The 21,292-nt window shown below is 42.1% G+C and overlaps 1 protein-coding gene across 1 annotated transcript in view; it reads left to right on the forward strand.

Annotated features, from left to right (window-relative positions):
• Positions 1 to 21,292, forward strand: part of itga1 (integrin, alpha 1) — a 147,073-nt gene that overhangs the window by 23,669 nt on the left and 102,112 nt on the right. The window contains exons 3-5 of the mRNA XM_078410053.1: positions 8,661 to 8,773; positions 12,065 to 12,153; positions 15,193 to 15,307. Of these exons, the coding sequence (XP_078266179.1) occupies positions 8,661 to 8,773; positions 12,065 to 12,153; positions 15,193 to 15,307 (317 nt within the window). The remainder of the gene's footprint in view (positions 1 to 8,660; positions 8,774 to 12,064; positions 12,154 to 15,192; positions 15,308 to 21,292) is intronic.

Here is a 21,292-nt window from a genome sequence, read left to right on the forward strand (position 1 = left end):
TAAGTGTGAGGTTATCCACTTTGGTGGTAAGAATAGGAAGGCAGATTATTATCTGAGTGGTGTCAAGTTAGGAAAAGGGGACGTACAACGTGATCTGGGTGTCTTAGTGCATCAGTCACTGAAAGGAAGCATGCAGGTACAGCAGGCAGTGAAGAAAGCCAATGGAATGTTGGCCTTCATAACAAGAGGAGTTGAGTATAGGAGCAAAGAGGTCCTTCTGCAGTTGTACAGGGCCCTAGTGAGACCGCACCTGGAGTACTGTGTGCAGTTTTGGTCTCCAAATTTGAGGAAGGATATTCTTGCTATTGAGGGCGTGCAGCGTAGGTTTACTAGGTTAATTCCCGGAAAGGCGGGACTGTCCTATGTTGAAAGACTGGAGCGACTAGGTTTGTATACACTGGAATTTAGAAGGATGAGAGGGGATCTTATCGAAACGTATAAGATTATTAAGGGGTTGGACATGTTAGAGGCAGGAAACATGTTCCCAATGTTGGGGGAGTCCAGAACCAGGGGCCACAGTTTAAGAATAAGGGGTAGGCGATTTAGAACAGAGATGAGGAAAAACTTTTTTAGTCAGAGAGTTGTGAATCTGTGGAATTCTCTGCCTCAGAGGGCAGTGGAGACCAATTCTCTGAATACATTCAAGAGAGAGCTAGATAGAGCTCTTAAGGATAGCGCAGTCAGGGGGTATGGGGAGAAAGCAGGAATGGGGTACTGATTGAGAATGATCAGCCATGATCACATTGAATGGCGGTGCTGGCTCGAAGGGCCGAATGGCCTACTCCTGCACCTATTGTCTATTGTCTATTGTCTATTGTGGATGATCAGCCATGATCACAATGAATGGTGGTGCTGGCTCGAAGGGCCTAATGGCCTCCTCCTGCACCTATTTTCTATGTTTCTATGTTAACCCCTCAGGAGAAGGTTAGATGATCTAATTTGTCTAATTTGGTCTAGATGCTCTCTCCTTGCTCTCTGTGTGCAGTGGCAACCATGCATCCAGAGTAACGATTAAGATTCTAGCAAGCAGTACAAATCTTTACAACCATAACTCATTCAAATATGTCAGATTTCATCCATTGTGTGAATTGTTAAGGATACTTAACTATGTTTTTTTGCTCTCACTCTTGTCAATCTTTTAAAATGTATGAAATTATTCTTCATGTTACATATAAATTAAATATTGGTTTGGATAATCATCTTGCCACAAGCATGTTCATTTGCTGACACACAAACTCTTTCTACCACTTTGATTTGCAACTATTTCTCCCCTCCCTGGTTGAAAAGAAAACATCTGTGAGATGTAATGGATGTTTTTGTTTGAAAATTTCCATCTAAACTATTATCCTCAGAAGAAATAATAAATGAGGCAAGTCATAACAAAAAAAATCACATGTAATAAGTACTTACCACCCAATCCCCTGTCATGCTAATTACTACATTAAGCAGTCAGTAGTCTGTATGTTTAGTATAACTTTGAGTTCTTTCATCATGGTTTAGAGCTTATTGTGTTAATCAGCAACCAAGATCTCCAAAACACATCATTTAGACAACACGTTGGAGAAATCTGGACAGGAAAAAAATGTGGCACACAAGAGTAAAGACAATACAATTTCAGTGACATGGATTTTATAAGAAGGGGTTATAATAAAGCAGTATTAGGGAATTGGAGTCGCAGATGAACAACCTCATGATCGACTGGGGGAAGGAGAGCATGATAGTTTAGTTTAGTTTATTATTGTCACATGTACCGAGGTACAGTGAAAGGTTTTCATCTGCATGCCATCCAGTCAAAGAAAAGACCATACGATCAAGCCACCCACAGTGCACAGATAAAGGATAAAGGTGCAACATTCAGTGCAAGATAAAGTCTGATTAAAGAAGTTCAAAGGATTCCAATGAGGTAGATGGGAGGTCAGGACCACACTCAAGCTGGTGAGAGGACCGTTCAATCACCTGATAACAGCTGGGAAGAAACGGACTAAATCTGGAGGAATGCCTAGTGTAGGCAGAGTCAATGGAAGGGAGGGTGGTTTGCTTGATGGTCTGGGCTACATCCACAACTCTCTGCAATTTCCTGCAGTCTTGGATGGAGCTTCTCCAAAACCAGGCTGTGATGCATCACGATAGAATGCTACCCACGGCACATCTGTAGAAGTTGGTGAGGGGTGTTGGGGACATGCCAAATTTCCTAATCCTTCTAAAGAACGAGAGGTGTTAGGCTTTCTAGGTCATAGCTTGTCCAAGACAAATTGCCGGTGATATTTATTCCTAGGAACTTAAAGCTTTCGACCAACTCTACGTGCTCACCATTTAAATTTCACACTGCCTTGGCAAGGCCATCAACGTATAATGGGGTGTGTGTACTGCTTCACTTCCTGAAGTCAATAACAATCTCCAAGTCTTGCTGACATTGAGAATAACAATCTCCTTAGTTTTGCTGACATTATGATGTCAGCATTTCATGGATATCATCTCATGGATAAGAGTTATAGTGAGGTGATCACACCTAGGGTAAGGCAGAAAGTAGATAGGTGATGACCAGGAGAGGGTGTAGACAGAGACTGTACGTGACCCCTGTGGCCTTTCTGCAAAACAGGTTAGGAGTATGGGTGTGGTGGGGTGGGGTGGGGTGGGGTGGGGTGGGGTGGGGTGGGGTGGGGTGGGGTGGAGTGGGATGGGGTGGGATGGGAGGGGGAGGGGGAGGAGAGCATTCATCACCGGTGAACAGCAGTAGCCGTCAAGAGAATTAGCGAAAATTATTGCTCACACTCGCACACACTTACACACATTCGGTCTGCCAAGGCCAACTGGATCTCCTGGTTAATAACCATTTTAATATTCCCATACTGACTTTTCTGTCCTGGGCATCCTCCGTTACTCAGGTGAGGTCACGTGCAAACTGGAGGAACAGCACCTTAGACCGTTTACAACCCAACTATATAAACATTGAATTTTCCAATGGTAGGTAATCTCTAACGACACCCCGTCCTCCCCTTCCCTTCCCTGTGCCCCAGCTGAACTCTCACCTAATTCTCCCCTCTCCCTCCTACATTCTTTCCTCTGGCTTCACAATTTGCGACTGTTTAATCAGTCGTTATCACACCTTCTGATTTAATCTCAGGCCTTTGTTCCAACCATCTGCCTTTTAACCCCCCACCCCACCCACCCACCCCACTTGCCTTTGCCCACCTATTACCAGCCAAAGCTTGTCCGGCTCCTCTTCTCTCCCAGCTTTTTTCCCTTCCCCCTACAATCAATCTGAAGAAGGGTCCCGATCTGAAACATCACCTATCCATGTTCACCGGAGATGCTGCCTGCCTTGCCTAGTTATCCAGCTCTTTCTGTCCTATTGATTAAACCAACCTCTACTGTTCCTGATGTCTCTTATTTGAAAGTTGCTCAGAGTTATCCTGTTCCTCCTCCACCAAGGTGGTCAGACTGATTCAGCTCTCATGTACTTGTAATGGTAGTGATGCACACTTAATTACTAAGTTACTTCTGAATAAGACAGGGAATGTTTGGACTAACAATCCAAGACACTCAATTTTAAATCCTACCATGATAAATTTAGAATTTAAAGTAAGATGATTTTAAAAGTATACCAGTCATTGGTAATGATCACCATAAAAATAGTTATTTGTTTTGTCACTGTGGTTCTCTTATGCTAACCAGCAGAGGAAATGTGTCATCCTTGTGTGGTCTGGCCTGTGTGTGACTAATGCAGACATTTCCTCTGAAATGACCTAGCAAGCACCGGCAAGTACAATAGATAAAGTTCATAAGTGATCGTGTGATAGGAGCAGAATAAGGCCATTCAGCCCATCAAGTCTACACCGCCATTCAACCGTGGCTGATCTATCTCTCCTTCCTAACCTTATTCTCCTGTCTTCTCCCCATGACATCTGACACCCGTGCTAATCAAGAATCTATCTGTCTCTGCCTTAAAAATATCAGCCTACTTGGTCTGCACAGCCTTCTGTGGCAAAGAATTCCACAGATTCACCACCCAATGACTAAAGAAATTGCTGCTCATCTAAAAGAACATCCTTTAATTCTGAGGCTATGACCTCTAACCCTAGACCATCCCACTAGTGGAAACATCCTCTCCACATCCACTCTATCCAAGCCTTTCACTATTCTATACGTTTCAATGAGGTCCAACCGCATTCTTCTAAACTCCAGCGAGTACAGGCACAGTGCCGTCAAACACTCATCAGATGTTAATCCACTCATTCCTGGGATCATTCTTGTAAACTTCCTCTGGACCTTCTCCAGAGAAGGCACACCCTTCCTCAGACATGGTGCCCAAAATTGGTCATAATATTCCAAATTCGGCCTGGCCAGCACCTGAGAATTACATCCCTGTTTTTGTATACAAGCCCTCTCGAAATAAATGCTAGCATTGTGTTTGCTTTAATTACTGCCAATACAACTTGCAGATTAACTTTTTGTGAATCCTGTACCAACACTCCCAAATCCCTTTGCACCTCAGATTTCTGGATTCTCTCCCATTTGGAAAATAGTCTACGCCTTTATTCCTACTACCAAAATGCACAACCTACCATAGTTGGCCACACAGCCAGATGACTGACCTCTCCATCACAATCCTTGGGTATGTCCTCTCCTATTGGCAAGACAAACTGGGTGGTGCCAGCAATGGCTGCCTCGCCAACAGTCTTTCTGTCCCTTCCTTCTTTGTTGTTTGTTTGTTAGTGTTAAATGTATGTTTTTAGAATTCTTTAGCTTGTTTAATGAGGGTGTGGGGGAGGGGGGAGTTGGGGGAAACTTTTTTTAATCTCTTGACGGAGATGCGATTTTTTTCCGTATTGTATCTCCGTCCGCATTGCGGCCTAGCATTGAGAGGTTGGCGGCCTTTGCTGGAGACCGACTTCGATAGCTCCACCGTGAGGAGCCTGCAGACTTAACATCGCGGAGACCACAATCCCTTTGCCAGGGATCGACCTCTGAGCTCTACAGCGGGAGCCGGCAGACTTTAACATTGCGGAGCTCGTGGTCTCTGGTTAGAGACCGACTTCGGGAACTCCAAGCCGCAGAAGCTTCGACTGCCCTGACGCGAGAGCTTCGACCGCCCCGACGCGGGAGCTTCGATCGCCCTGACGCAGGAGCATCGATCGCCCTGACGCGGGAGCTTCGATTACCCCAGCACGGGGGCTTCGACCACCGGCTACGGGAGCTTCGATCCCAATGGATGGTTCGACTGCCCTGACCATGGGAGAATAAAAGAAGAAATAACCTGGACTTTATTGCCTTCCATCACAGTGAGAAACGTGGGGAATTTGCTGTGGTGGAGGTTTATGTAGTTGTGTGTCTTGTTGCTTTTTTTTTTCATATGGCTGTATGGTAATTAAAATGTCACTGTACCTTAATTGGTACATGTGACAATAAACTGACCTTGAGACCTTGACCTTGAACCCACCAGAGGGAGTGAGACAGATGGATGCAGGTGGGAGAAAATAGACCTGGAGTTCTGGCATGAGGGCAATCGTACCATTGCAAATTGAGGGCAAAACAGCTCTCTTGATTGACTCTCACTTGAAGGAAATGGGAATTGTGAAGGACTTTTCTTACATTTTAGAAATGTAAACACAAATGAGAGTTTGATTTTGATGGAGTGCAGAAAGCACAGAATGTTTCTGTAAATATAAGTCAAGTGACAGGAATTGAGGCATGTTCTCATTAATTTACATAATTGGACAAATAAAAACAATGTCTCTCCACATTGCAATCCCTGTCAATCATGTGCATTGTGCTTTAAGTGTATAGAAATTGCAAAAAGGTCTGTAAAGGTAGAACAGTTTTTATTTTAATTGACGAATACCAAAACTCGTAAGGTTGGGGCACAAAAGTAACATTTCCCAATAAAAATGATGTATATAGTATGAGGCTGTATGTTATGTATATAGTATACATGTATGTATATAATATGCTGATATATATTATTCTAAAATATCAATAATTATGTATCATCAGTCTGAAGAAGGTCTCGACCCGAAACGTCACCCATTCCGTCTCTCCCGAGATGCTGCCTGACCTGCTGAGTTACTCCAGCATTTTGTGATACCAATAATTATGTATACCATATCCTGACAACTTTGTTATATGAACAGTCATACCATCTGAACTTCCGATTGGCAAAAGCAGATCCTATCTCCTAAGCATGTCGTTGATTTATTTTAGGGAGAAATTCCCTTCCATCTCTTTGAGTGATGTGATATGTCATAGTGGTTACACACTTCAGAAGAATTAAGGTTAATGTCATGCTGAAATAAGCCATCTGCACCTTCAGTCACAAAGCTTGTCTAAAACTATTTAGCTCATGATATTAAGTTTACAGGGGCCATCAACTTCTATGGATGTGGCTCGATCTAGCCTGAAGCTACAATCTGTTGGTTTGCGTCGCATAAGGAAACTCAAAGTCATTCTCTGGTGTGAAGGAGTTGAATACCGATCATTCACATTGCCAGCAAGCTGCAAGAGGAACAAGTACTTGGCCTTGCAAGGACAGTGGGCTTGCTTATGGAGCCAGGTAATATTGACTGAATTTGTGTTAATATGTAGAAACATGAAACTGCAGGTGCTGGTTACCAAAAAAGACACAAAGTGTTGGAGTAACTCAGCAGGTCAGGCAGCATTACTGGAGAAGCTGGCATATTGGAGGGGTGGGACATAGCCTGTAGGTAATAGGTGGATAGAGGTGAGGGGTGGTTTTGATGATTGGACAAAGGCCAGAGATGAAAGGGCAGAAGGTGTGAGACAAAAGGATTGAAGAGTTGCAAATTGTGAAGCTCGATGAAGGGATGCAGGTGGAAGGGAGGAGGAAGGGGAGAAATAGGTGGGTGTCCAGGTGGGGAAGCAGGGCGAAGAGGGGTGGGTTTAAGTTACCTAAAATTGGAGAATTCAATGTTCATGTTAATATGCTTGCACTGGATGTAAGATGTACTGGAACAAGTGTTTCCTCAATGACCAGAGAGGGAAGTGCATAATGCAGATTAGTGCCCCGTTTTCATGGGGAGCAGTCACGATGTTGTCCACCTGTGGCAGCCCAATGTGCTGTTTGAGCCCAGTATACTTTTGATGGCCACGAGCAACAAACTTGATCACAATGTTACTTCCATCATCACACACTTATTTTCCTGCTGCTGATTTCCAAGACTACTGATCTGAAAGAAGAAATGGTTTGGTGAGGAGAGCAAGGGGCAAACTAAGGAAATCATGATGTGTAGGTCATGAACTGCAGATCATAAACTGCAGATGCTGGTTTTAATGGAAGATAGACACAAAATGCTGGAGTAGCTCAGCAGGAGAGGCAGCATCCCAGGAGAGATCCCACATCGTCTGAAGAAGGGTCTCGACTCGAAACATTACCCATTCCTTCTCTCCAGAGATGCTGCCTGTCCCGCTGAGTTACTCCAGCATTTTGTGTCTATCTTCTAAGGAAATCATGATTATGCCATTTGTACATCAAAACAGTTTAAATACTGAGAAGGGAATTGGGATGCAAGGAGGAGTTTAAAATATGAGCCGCTAAGCTCCGTGCTTCCTAATGCATTCAAGAGAGAGCTGGATAGAGCTCTTAAGGATAGCGGAGTCAGGGGGTATGGGGAAAAGGCAGGAACGGGGTACTGATTGAGAATGATCAGCCATGATCACATTGAATGGCGGTGCTGGCTCGAAGGGCCGAATGGCCTCCTCCTGCACCTATTGTCTATTGTCTATTGTCTAATCCAATTATGTTGGATATTCTCTTTTCAAGGAAAACAAGGAATTACAGCCATTCTGGTCCACGTTTGTTCCTTACATAGGTTATTTTTTTACTTTGTCCCGTAAATGTGTTAATGAGTGGTGCAGAATGTGCTTGGGTGTGTGTTTGCCTTGCCTGCCATGGCTGAATAACTGGCAGTGGATGTAAGGTATGTGTGCAGTTCAATATAATGAAGGTTTCTATGAGTGTGATGTAACATTGGATATTAGCGACAGGTGGTGATTGATAAAGATTGTTGGTAGAAGAGTGATGTTCCAGTTGTGCATTAAGCAATTTTTGAAACTACTGATGTAGTTGGTGGAACATTTTTTCGTACACTTTCCAGATGTTTGGGCTTGACAGGACGCCAAAAGGTGTCTCTGCCAAAGCTGACAGAGCCAAAGGACTTATCTGTGGTTGAAATTAACATCAAACATGCAGGATAAATCTATGTGGCTTTGACTCACTGGTGTGCCTGTCATGGGTGTATCTATCCAAGAGACTATTGGTCAGAAGAACCACTGGTGTTTGAGGAGAATATGTTCCATCCTCACAATGAGGACCATCTCCAACATGCGGTATACCACCACTAAGTAATGTGAAATATATTCCAAGTCTGAAGAAGGGTCCTGCCTCAAAGTTGCCTGTCTACACCATCCAGAGATGCTGCATGGCCCGTTGAGTTCCTCCAGCACTTTGTGTTTTGATCTAGATTCCAAGTGCATCTGGCATCTGAAATCTGCGAAGTTATGTTGGGTTGCTGAGTGTCATCGTAAATGGCAGAGATGTTTTCCACCACAATTTGAAACCCCGTGTTTGAGCATATCTTTCATTCTACCATTTAAAATTATTATGATACAAGATCATTATGACTTTTTGTTTTCTTTGTATTTAGGCTTCTGATTGGTTCTCCTTGGGTAGGACAGCCCAAATACAGAACTGGTGATGTCTACAAATGTCCAACATTCAAGACCAACAATCCAGAATGTGTGAAACTTAACTTGCCTGGTAAAAATGAAGTCTATTTTCTTACATATAAACTACTGCACAAGAATAAAAAGTTCATTAACTTTGATTAGGCTATTGTATCACATTACAAAAAATGTTATGTGTGAGAAAGAGAAATGAAACACAGGAGAGTTAAACAGTTTATTCTGGTACTCAATGCTGAGAAAGGGAATTAAACTAGTGGTGGGGTCCTCTTTTAGTATGAAGTTAAAATCACAGGCATGCTCTCATGATGCATCTGGAATCTGGGTTAATAAATGCCATTTGAACTCTTGCAGTCTATTGGCAGGCACCTTAGACCAGCCATGAAGGACAGAGAGCAGTGGAGATTAGGAAGATTCTTCTCATCCCACAATGTCAGTGCCGACTGTGTTGAGAATTTAAATTAATCCCAATTGCCTACACATAGTCTGTATCCTACCATTCCCCGTCTCTCCGTGTGCCTGTCTAAATGCCTGTTAAATGTTATTGTTGTATTCTACCATCTCCCTGGCAGTACTTTTCAGGTATCTGCCATTCACTGTGGACAAAATTAACTTCCCTATAAATTACTTTCAAACTTTCCCCCTTTCACCTTGAAGCATCTGAGAATTTGCCATTTTCACCTGGAAGAAAGTCTCTGATTATGTACGCTATCTACTCCTTGCATCATTTAAGATTCTTCTACCAGGTCACCCCTTGGCATTTGTTGCTCTCGACAAGTCAATCTAAGTTTTTCCCACTGCTCCCTCTAGGTGATACTTTCTAATCCAGGCAAAAACAACGTGAACTTTTTTTGCACCCTGTCGAAAGCATCAATATCCTTCATGTAATGGGACTTCCAGAAATGCACACAATACTCCAAATGTAACCAAAATTTTCTACACTTGCAACAGTATGCCATATACCTTCTTTACCACATTATCTACTTGCATTGCCACCTTCGGGGAGCTAAGAACTTCCATCCTCAAATTGCTCTGCACATCAATGTTCCTAAAGGACACTTGATCTATCAAAGTACGACACCACGCACTAGTTCAGATTAAATTCCATCTGCCCATTCTCCACCCATAATTCCTACTGATCTACATTCTTCTATTTACAGTATATCATGAACAGTAGACGACCAGCAGTATACCTTGAAGGAGATGTGCCCCAATGTCAGTATCCATTCTTCCCTTAGAGGCCAAAAATCAATTAATATCAGTCTTCAACCTAAAACAAAATATAAAATGCTGCAAATGACAATAGACAATAGACAATAGGTGCAGGAGTAGGCCATTCGGCCCTTCGAGCCAGCACCACCATTCAATGTGATCATGGCTGATCATTCTCAATCAGTACCCCGTTCCAGCCTTCTCCCCACACCCCCTGAGTATGGTCATAAGTCAGGGAGCATCTGTAGAAATTGAGAAATAGAGTTAGTGTGTTAAGTGGATGACCTGGTGTCAGAGCTGGTAAAAGTTAATGACGGTACAAATGTTAAAATTAGGGCAACAAGGAAGGTCAGAGAGGACTCAAAGTCTTTGCATGCCCCTTTTGTTCCTACCAGTAGTGTAGGAACATGCAGTACAAGTACTATATATAATGCAATAGAAGCATGGAAATGTCTGAAAGATGTGTTTGTTTTATTCAAGATTATTTTCAAATTGTGCACATGCATTAATACATTCGTAATAAAATATTTCATGTAGTAACATCATGGGTATTTATAGAGATTACGACAGAACGCAAGGCAGGAGCGATTAAATGGCAACAAAAATTGTTGGAACCGTATAGCAGGTTAGGCAGCATCTGAGGAGAGAGAAACAGAGCTAGTATTCAGATACAGACACAAAATGTTAACTTAATTTCTCAGATTTTCACAGATCCTGTCTATGTTTCAAGGTTTCAAGGTCAGTTTATTGTCACATGTACCAATTAACGTACAGTGAAATTTGAGTTACCATACAGCCATACTAAGTGACAAGCAACAAGACACACAACCACATAAAAGTTAACAGTAACATCCATCACAGTGGATTCCACATTCCTCACGGTGATGGAAGGCAATAAGGTTCAAACTTCTTCCTCTTGTTCTCCCGCGGTCGGGGCAGTCAAACCATCCGCAGTTGGGGCAATCAAAGCCCCCGCAGCCGACGATCGAAGCCCCCATCAGGGTGATCAAAACTCCCGCGTCGGGGCAGTTGAAACTCTCTCTGCAGCATGGAGCTCCCAAATCAGCCCTTCCTTACCAGAGACCGCGGGCTTCACAATGATAAAGTCCACAGGCCCTGTAGTTGGAGCTTCGATCCCCGGCAAAGGGATTGCAAGCTCCGCGATGTTAAAGCCCCGCAGACTCCCGTGGCTTGGAGCCCCAGTTGGTCTCCAGGAAAAGCCGCCAACTCCACGATGTTAGGCCACAGTGGGGACAGTGATACGATACAGAATAAAATCGCATCTCCGTCGAGGTGAGAGATTGAAAAAAAGTTTCCCCCAACCCCCCCTCCCCCCCCACCCACATAAAACAAACCAAGGAACATTAAAACATACTTTTTTAACACGTACTAAAAATAACAAATAACTGGTTGTGGCACCACCCGGTCTTGCTAAGTACTCAGCATGTTCTTTTTTATTTCTGATTTCCAGCATATGCAGGATTTTGTAAAATTTTATATCAGAGATTAAGTAATAAAAAGGTTAATGGATCCAGTTGAATAAGATCTAGAGAGGATGTAAAACGGAAAAATAAGTTAAATAGTCCCTAAAACAAAAGATTAAAAAATACTGTTTTCTATGTTTCTATGTTTCCATAATTAATTCCATCTTGCCCCTGACAGAGGTCCTCAGACCTGAGGATGATTTGGACCATTGGCTTTCAAACCTTTTGGATCCTGCAGGATACAATTGATGATATTGGGCTCAGCTGTCTGCTGATCTGAGTGCCCTCTGTTCCAGGAATCAGCATCAATGCTAAGTCTTGACATCCCCTTCTGACTCACACCGTTGAACCAGGCGACAACTCTAAGACTTTTCCATGCTGCTTTTCTCACACAAGTAGCAGGAGACTGGACCAAACAAACTCGGCTCTACAATGATAATATGCCTTCAGGAGAGGATGACAGAAAGCAAGGGTTTGGTGGTTGAAGTAATAGTTAGGCAATGTAACTTCTGCAAATATCAGTTTTAATTCTTATTTGGAAATGCCTTCTCCCTCAGCACCGACAGATCTATTAAGGAATTCTGCAGAATACAGCATTTAAACAAACCTAATCTGCTGACAGGATTTAACAAGACTTCTGAATGTAATTGTATTCTTATTTCATTTTGCAGAATTCTTAACAGTCCCTAATATCACTGAAGTAAAGGAAAACATGACACTCGGAATATCACTGACCACAAATCTTAATGGAGGCTTTCTGGTAAGTGTCCGAAGTCTGTTATACTGTAAAAGAATGAAATGCACAGAGATCCTCAGACTGGTCAAAGATTAGATATTTTTTCTCCATGTCATTACAATTCCATATAGAGATTCTTGATTTTATCCAGACTCTCAGCTGCAGTGCCCTTTGCACTGGAAATCTCTCCATGAATCCCTGCCATCCCACCTCACTTAACTCTTCAAAGGCATTCCATGAGCAAATCTTTGATCATGTGTTCTGATGTCTGGGTGATTCACCAATAATTTTGGGTTGTGATCTGCTGTGAAGTGATTCCACATGTTGCTGCGTTAATGATGGTTTAAGATTGGAACCGGTTAATGAAATTTCAGTGCATTGCAGCAAAGCAGGCTGGAAACACCTGACAAAAAATGCTGTCACGGCAAGTGATACATAGACAATAGGTGCAGGAGGAGGCCATTTGGCCCTTCGAGCCAGCACGGCCATTCAATGTGATTATGGCTAATCTTCAATAATCATTACCCCGTTCCTGCCTTCTCCCCATACCCCTTAATTCTGCTAGCCCTAAGAGGTTTATCTAACTCTCTCTCTTGGATGCATGCAATGAATCAACCTATACCGCGTTCTGAGGCAGAGAATTCCACAAATTCACAACTTTCTGTGTGAAAAAGTTTTTCCTCATCTCAGTACTCAATGGCCTAACCCTTATTCTTAAACTGTGGCCCCTGGTCTGGACTCCCCCAACATCGGGAACATTTTTCCCGCATCTAGTGTGTCCAATCCCTTAATAATTTTATATGTTTCTGTAAGATCCCCTCTCATCCTTCTAAATTCCAGTGAATACAAGCCCAGTCGCTCCATTCTTTCATCATATGACAGTCCCGCCATCCCGGGAATTAACCTCATGAACCTATGCTGCACTCTCTCAGTAGCAAGAATATCCTTCCTCAAATTAGGAGACCAGAACTGCACACAATACTCCAGGTGTGGTCTCACTAGGGCCCTGTACAACTGCAGAAGGACCTCTTTGCTCCTATACTCAACTTATCTCGTTATGAAGGCGGGTATGCCATTAACTTTCTTCACTGCCTGTGTATCTGCATGCTTACTTGGATTGTATGCTGTAAAAACTGTTATCCATGATAACAGTATAGAACATTTGTAGCATGTCCTGGTTCATTTTGTCTTTCTATAAAAGACTACAATTTGAGCAACACAATGGTTATACAAAATCTCTCAGGATCCATGCACCGTCAGCATTCTCTGCAGTAAATGTCATATTCACTCATGTCGAAAGCTGTTCTTTTATACCCTAGGATTTTTCGAAAACTATACATTCGATCGATGGTAAATAGTCTAACAAATTTAATGCAACTAAGTAACGAGCAATAAAAGCTCCTCCACAGCAGCCTACCTTCAAACTGTATGGCATCAGAACATGCATATTAGGAATTCAACTATATTGGTCTATGAATCTGATTTTAGAGTTTAGAAATACAGTGTGGAAATGCACCCTTCGGCCCACCGTCCACACCGACCAGTGATCGCCCGCACATTAGTCCTACACACTAGGGACAATTTACAGAAGTCAATTAACTTGCAAACCCACACGTCTTTAGAATGTGAGAGAAAACCGGAGCACCCGGAGAAAACCCACGCAGTCACAGGAAGGATGTACAAACTCCGTACAGACAGTCCCCATAGTCAGGATCAACCACTGTGCTGCCCTGATGGGACATTTTGAGGTCACCAGACTTGGACTTTCCACAAAATACTCTCCAACTTGCCAATTTATTGACTTTATCAATTTGTTTCTGTAACAAACGTACACATCTGATGTGCATTTGTGAATCAATTTGCAGGAATAACATTTGTATTAATTTAACATGCATTGGTATTAATTTCATCTTTAAAACTCTTTTCAAGTTTATATAATCTGTTTTAATTTTCAAGCCTATTGCTATTTTAAAATGTTTACAGCAGAAATTGATTTTAAAAATACACAAAGTGCAGTAGTAATTCAGCGGGTCAGGTAGCATCACTGGAGTAAATTAACAGTTAGTTTTCCCAATCGGGACCCTTCAGAGATGCTGCCTTATCTGCTAAATTACTCCAGCACTTTATATCTTTTTTTTGTAAACCTGCATCTGCAGTCCCTTGTGTCCAGAAATTGATTTAAGCTTGACCAACAGCATTCTAACTGGTTCCAAAATGATGACAAATGGCCAAATAAATTGTCAAAGACTAAACCCTCTTGGGGAACCATGCACTGTCAGTACCCCCCCCCCCCTGCAGTGAATGCAAAATATACCAATGCCAAAAGCTGCTCTTTTATATCTGTTAGTATTTTGCTATAACCATACATTTGATCAAGTGGAAATTGATCTGTTACTCGGATTGTGATGTCCCCAAGTCTTATTAGTGAGTTTTCTTGGTCTGTTTACACAAAAACCTGCAGTAAGTAAGATGCAATAAGGGTGGTGGATCTGTGGAATTCATTGCCACAGAAGGCTGTGGAGGCCAAGTCAATAGATATTTTTAAGGCAGAGATAGATAAATTCTTGATTAGTATGGGTGTCAGGGGTTATGGGGAGAAGGCAGGGGAATGGGGGTGTAGGGGAGAGATTGATCAGCCATGATTGAATGACAGAGTAGATGTGATGGTCCGAATAGCCTAATTATACTCCTATCACTTATGAATTTATTTTAAATATATTAATCTGCATAAATGCTTTTGTAAGGGCGGTGAATAAAATAAGTTGAGATTCAATCCCTGCTGTGGAATAAAATAAAGTTACAAGACTATCTGCTGCTGTTTGATTTCTCGTGGTCTCTATTGGAAAATTTGCTGCTGTTAGAATCGTTTTTGGCTTTGATATCTCCATGCTTATATAAACTGTGAATGCTGTCTGGATTCATTCTTTGGCATGACCACAATGGATAACCTTTTTTGCTTGTGTGTGTAACCGCCTGCAGAACAGAAGAAAAAAATAGATGAAGGTGGTGGTTACTGTTTTACAACAATTGTAAAGTATGTTTACTTCACATTCTTTATTTCAGACATGTGGACCACTTTATTCTTACAAGTGTGGCGGCCTATATTATACAGTCGGTGCCTGTTCGAACGTAAGCTCCACTTTTCAAGTTGTAAACACCATAGCGCCTACAGTCAGAGGTATGCGGCAAAGCAGTACAATTCTGTATGGTTTCAAAGCCAATTGAGTCCACACAGACATAATGTTTAAATGAACATATATGGAGGATTCGGTCAACAGAATTACCAACTTAGGGAAACTAAAACAGTCTCAATATTTAGAAGCAGATGCAAATCCCAGACTGCTTGATCATTTTTGTGAAACATTTCCCATAATGGGTATTGCCAGAAAACGTATTATGACATGAAAAGGGTGGTTTTCTCATGAAAGCTTGCTTTCAGATAATGCTAACAGTTTTCAAGATAAGCTGTTGCTGGCAATGGAAGTGTTTCTATATACATTTGTGAGTGTGAAAATATGTTAGTCTTTTAACTTTACCCTTTAAATGGTTTTTAATTTGGAGGACAACGACCAAAGTAATAACATGCCAAACAACCTCAGGCCTCTGCTTTTACATTTTACTTATTACTTGTTATTATTAAAATATTAATATTATTAACATTTACGCTTTGACATAAACAGCCCCTTAGACTGGAGTAAGGCTTGCTCCCATTTCAGTTTTATGGGTTCTGAGAATGCCAATAAAGCCAATATGAAAATCGGAGACTCATCCCAGATGGGCAGCAAGGTGCTAGACAGGACAGGTGGGTGGATAGTTTATGGGTGATGCGCTCCGCCTGCCATTTACACAAGTTCTCCATCCCATCCCAAATACTCCCCTGCACACTGAGTAATAATGGGTGAGTGCCCAGGAGTTGGGAGAGATGCCAGTGGGTAGATATAATTGCTGTCCCACAGCTCAAATGACCTAGGTTTTGAAATGAGTCCACAAATCAATCCATACCTTGATTTTGACCTTGGGTGTGGGCAGTGGGGAGTTAATACATTCTCTCACTGACAGTGCGGGTTAACTCCTGGGTGCACTGATTACCAGCCATATCCCTGAGATATGTGGAAGTGCTTGTTGTCGGCTGTAATTTACCCCTGAAATAGAAGGGTGGCAGGAAATGTCAGGAGATCTTGATAGGAGTGTGAAAGAGAATACAATACGGTACGATAGAACTTTATTGATCCCAGGAGGGAAATTGATCAAATAGGGAATAGGATGAAGGGAAATAAATGAGAGACGAGGACTCATGAGAATGCTCTGAAAGCCAGCGCAGAGAAAATGGATTAAATTACCTCCTTCAATGTTGGAAAAACATAGGCAAAATGTTATTCAGAGTCTTTGAGCATATCCTTGAAATGTTTATTTGTCTATCTGGTAGTTTCTTGCCATGACAGAGTTCATAACCGGATATGTGTTCCAGGTGTCTGGTGTTAGGCATGCAAAGAATATGTTCTACTCCACCTAGCTGGCTGAGTGTAACTCAGGCTTAAGTATCAGGAATAGTTTAGTTTAGTTTATTGTCACGTGTACTGAGGTACAGTGAAAGGTTTTTTGTTGCATGCTGTCCAGTCAGCAGAATAACTATACATGATTACAACCAGGCCGTTCCCCAGTGTACAGGATGGTGTACAGGATAAAGGGAATACGGTTTAGTGCAAGATAAAGCCCAGAAAAGTCCAATTAAAGTTAGTTTGAGGATCTCCAGTGAGGTATATGGTAGGTCAGGACCACTCTCTAGTTGGTGTTAGGATGATGGTTCAGTTGCCTGTTAACAGCTGGGAAGAAACTGTCCCTGAATCTGGAGGTATGCATTTTCATGCATCTGTATCTCTTGCTGGATAGGAGCGGGGAGAAGAGGGAGTGTCCAGAATGAGACTCATTCTTGATTATACTCGTCCTTGAATATACTATCAAATTATCATATCATATCATATCATATATATACAGCCGGAAACAGGCCTTTTCGGCCCTCCAAGTCCGTGCCGCCCAGCGATCCCCGCACATTAACACTATCCTACACCCACTAGGGACAATTTTTACATTTACCCAGCCAATTAACCTACATACCTTCATGGTTCTTTAAGAAAATTGTTGTAACAATCTGATTAAGGCCAATTTGTTTCCCTCCTCAATGAATGAGAAGCTACTATTTGGGAATTATTAGATTTGATCTTAGGGAATTGGGAAGGGCAAGTGACCAAAATGTCAATGGACGAGCCTTTTGGGACCAACAACCATAGTCTATTCGCTTTAAATATTTACAGATAAGGACAGGCCAGGTCCACGTTAAAGTTCTCAACTTGGCCAAGGGAAACATGTTGGTATTAGACAAAAGATGGTTGGAGTTGGATTTTGCAGGCAAAAGCACCAATTAAAGGAGCCAATTCCCTACTATCTAGTCAAAGTGGTTCAGAGCTTCTCCTTTGAGCTGATTCTTTTTTTTTTTAATGATATAAGCATTTTTTGAAAGACAGTGTCATTAAAGGTAACCAAGAAACGACCTGATTACTGTACACTGATTACAGTAAAACCCATTCAGTTTGCTTATGGCCCATGGAGAGGAAATCTCCTGCCATTACCTTATCTGGCTGTATGTGACTCCAGGCCACAGTAATGAAATGGCCTGTTAAAACACCAAAATGGTGACGACTCCAGATTACATTGGACCTTAAGCATGGACGATAATGTTGGCTTTGTTAGTGGTGCATGCACTGAATAGATTTGAAATAATCTAGTTTTCTCAGCAAATTCTGCATCTTTTCGGTTTTTGTTCTATACTATAAAAGTGGATTTTGCCTGCAATGCCTGCATCTAATCAAAAATACTTTTTAAGGTTCTTTCCCTTAAATGTGGTGACTTGCCCATGCCACACATTTCTGAGAAGACTATAAATCTTATTGTCAGGAAGATTTAACTTGCAATTAAGCCTTTGTAAAAAAAAAAGAGATGTTTCCACAACCAGTATATTAAGATTTCTACTTGATGCAGACCTTTTTGGTTCTAGTTGCTGGCATAAATACCAATTTGGAACAACAGTTTAAAGTCATAATCTGGTAGAGCATACCCAACCAAGCAATATCTCTGATATTTTGGAGGGGTAGAACCTCAACAGTCTTCAGGGCTGCATAGTAGCTTAGCGATAGAGCTACTGCCTTACAGCGCCAGAGACCCGGATTCGATCCTGACTATATGTGCTGTCTGTACGGAGTTTGTACATTCTCCCTGTGACCTCATGGGTTTTCTCCGGGTGCTCCGGTTTCCTCCCACACACCGGAAATGTACAGGTTTGTAGGTTAATTGGCTTCGGTAAAATTGCAAATTGTGTAGGATGGTGTTAGTGTGCGGGGTGATCACTGTTCAGCGCAGACTCGGTGGGCTGAAGGGCCCGTATCTCTAAAGTCTCAAGTTTCAACTTTATTCAATCAAGGAAAACAGACTGATGTACTGTAGCTGCTCACTGAGCAACATATAATTATTCTCCCCTGAGAGAAATTGTGACATATTTATCCACTTAGTGTAGTTCATGAACTGAATGGTGCTCTGAATATGACATGCCACTGACCTGTGGTTTCCGATAACATAATGCTTTCAAGCTGTTGGTTTAACAAAACTCTCAGCATCACATGTGCCTCCTTACAAACCTATATCTCTGTTATTTATTTGAAAACATTTCCACTAACAAATCTATTATGTTGTTAGAGATATTGACCAGAGAAATATTGATTCTGCCTTAAGCATTTACATGGAGATAAACAATCAAAATGTGTTGTTTTTCAACGCTTTCAAAGCTACATAACAATTAGTGTTCTGTTGTACATTCACGCAGGCATTTTATCTGTTTATTAGTTGACATCAAGAGCAGAGCAAATGTTGTCATATCATCTATTCCCAATCAAAATAATGGAATGTTCCAAAAATTGGGGACTCAAAATTTCTATTCACTTTTCCTGCAGGAGTTCATTATATGTTCACATTAATTTGTCCCGTGTACTTCCTTAATGAACTTAAAATTAATATCTGAAATTTAAAAGAAACACAAATGAACTTGGTATAAACACCTGAAGTATAAGAAAAGAGCATTTGGAAATGAACCCACAGTTCATATGCAAATAAAGTGAGTAATCGTGAATGTAAAGCAGTGTAATGTGAGCAAAGAAAAAAACACTGGGTTAACTTTAATCCCAGGCACCTAGTGGACAGCGGGTAGGAATTATGATCTTGCAACTACCCCAGAGCTCCAGGTACAAAGTGCATAATTTAAAGGCTCTAATTACAAATTCCTGCATGGTGTTGTTCTGGCTTATTTGTTGATGAAAGATGCTTCTGAGGCATGAAATAATGACTTCCACTTGTGGGGCAGAGATGTTGCATAGGTTGCTGACACTAAGTGCAGCATATTTATTGGATCAGGTGGGACATTCCTTGGATTGTTAATGCAGTGCTAAACCTGCATTTCAAGCTTTGATGGTTAAGTGACTCATTGCCACCCAAAATTGTGCCTATCAGTGCTTCAAAATGTTGACTGGAACTGTGTACCAATGTGATAAAAATTAAGCAACCATATTCTGAACCCCCAATCACAGTTGTGGCTTGTGGAGATCAAGCAAGCAATAAGCTGAAAGAGATAAGAAAGGAACCATTATAACTTCAAGAGTGCTTTTCCTCTAATCCTTTAAAGGAGATGGAACTAAAATCACGAGGATGTAGAAATATGGAACTGTATTGTATTGTAATTTCTAATTATTTTATTAGCCAAGTATGTAAAAACATACAAGGAATTTGATTTGCCGTACAGTCATACCAAAAAAGCAACAAGACACACAACTACGTAAAAATTAACATAAACATCCACCATAACGCACTGTGATGGAAGGCAATAACGTATTATCTTCTTCCCTCCTTTTCTCCCGCGGTCAAAGTAGTTGAACCATCCACAGTGGGGGCGATGGAAGCTCCCGCAGTCGGCGATTGAAGCTCCCGCGTCGGGACGGTCGAAGCTCCTGCGATCGGGACGGTCTAAGCTCCTGCGGTTGGAGCTCCCGAAGTCGGTCCCTAACCAAGGGACCACGACCTCCATGATGTTAAGTCCGCAGGATCCTGCGGTTGGAGCTCCCAAAGTCGATCCCCAGCAAGAGGCCGCCAGCTCCACGAAGTTAGGCTGCAGCACGGACGGAGATATGATACAGAAAAAGTCGCATCTCTGTCGAGGAAAGAGATTTTAAAAGTTTCCCCAACCCCCCACATAATACAAAACTAAAGATACACTAAAGCATGTATTTAACAACAGACTAAAAACAACAAAAGAAGAAAAGGACGAGACAGACTGTTGACAAGCCTGCCATCATGTGGCGCCACCTGGTGGTCTGCAGAAACTGGTTTACAAAAAATAGGACACAAAGTGCTGGAGTAACTCAGGGGCTCAACCAGTATCTATGGAGAACATGGATAGGTGACGTTTTGGGTCTGAACCCTTCTTCAGACATTATGGGGAGGGAGGGAGGGAGGGACAGAAAGCTGGAAGAGAGGAGGAGCACACAAAGCCTGGCAAGTAATAGATGGATAGGGGCGAGAGGACTTTTTGATAGGCAGATGGTCAGTGAAAGATCGAGATGAAAAGACATGTGTGAGACACAACGATTGAAGAATTGTGAATTACGGTGGCAAGTGGAAGGAATGTTGGGGAGGAATACGTGCAAGTTCAGCTGATGCACAGAATGGTGTGGGGGGCGTGGGGGGGGGGGAGAGAAAAGGAGGAGGGGATGGTTTTGTAGTTGATTAAATTGTTCAAACTGTTGGGTTGTAAGCTACCCAAGCAGAATATGAGGTGCTGTTCCTCCAGTTTGCATGTGGCCTCATTCTGGCAATGGGGGAAGCCCAGGGACAGAATAGACAGCATGGGAAGGAGAGTTCACAAGTTATAGTAGAATTAGCCCATTCGGCCCATCGTGCCTACCTCGCCATTCAAACATGGCTGATCTCTGCCTCCTAATCCCATTTTACTGCCTTCTCCCCATAACACTTGACATCCGTTCTAATCAAGAATTTGTCTAGCTCTGCCTTAAAAATATCCACTGAGGGCCTCCACAGCCCTCTGTGGCAATGAGTTCCACAGATT

Source organism: Rhinoraja longicauda, chromosome 1 (genome assembly GCF_053455715.1).
Source record: "Rhinoraja longicauda isolate Sanriku21f chromosome 1, sRhiLon1.1, whole genome shotgun sequence".
Classification (NCBI taxonomy): domain Eukaryota; kingdom Metazoa; phylum Chordata; class Chondrichthyes; order Rajiformes; family Arhynchobatidae; genus Rhinoraja; species Rhinoraja longicauda.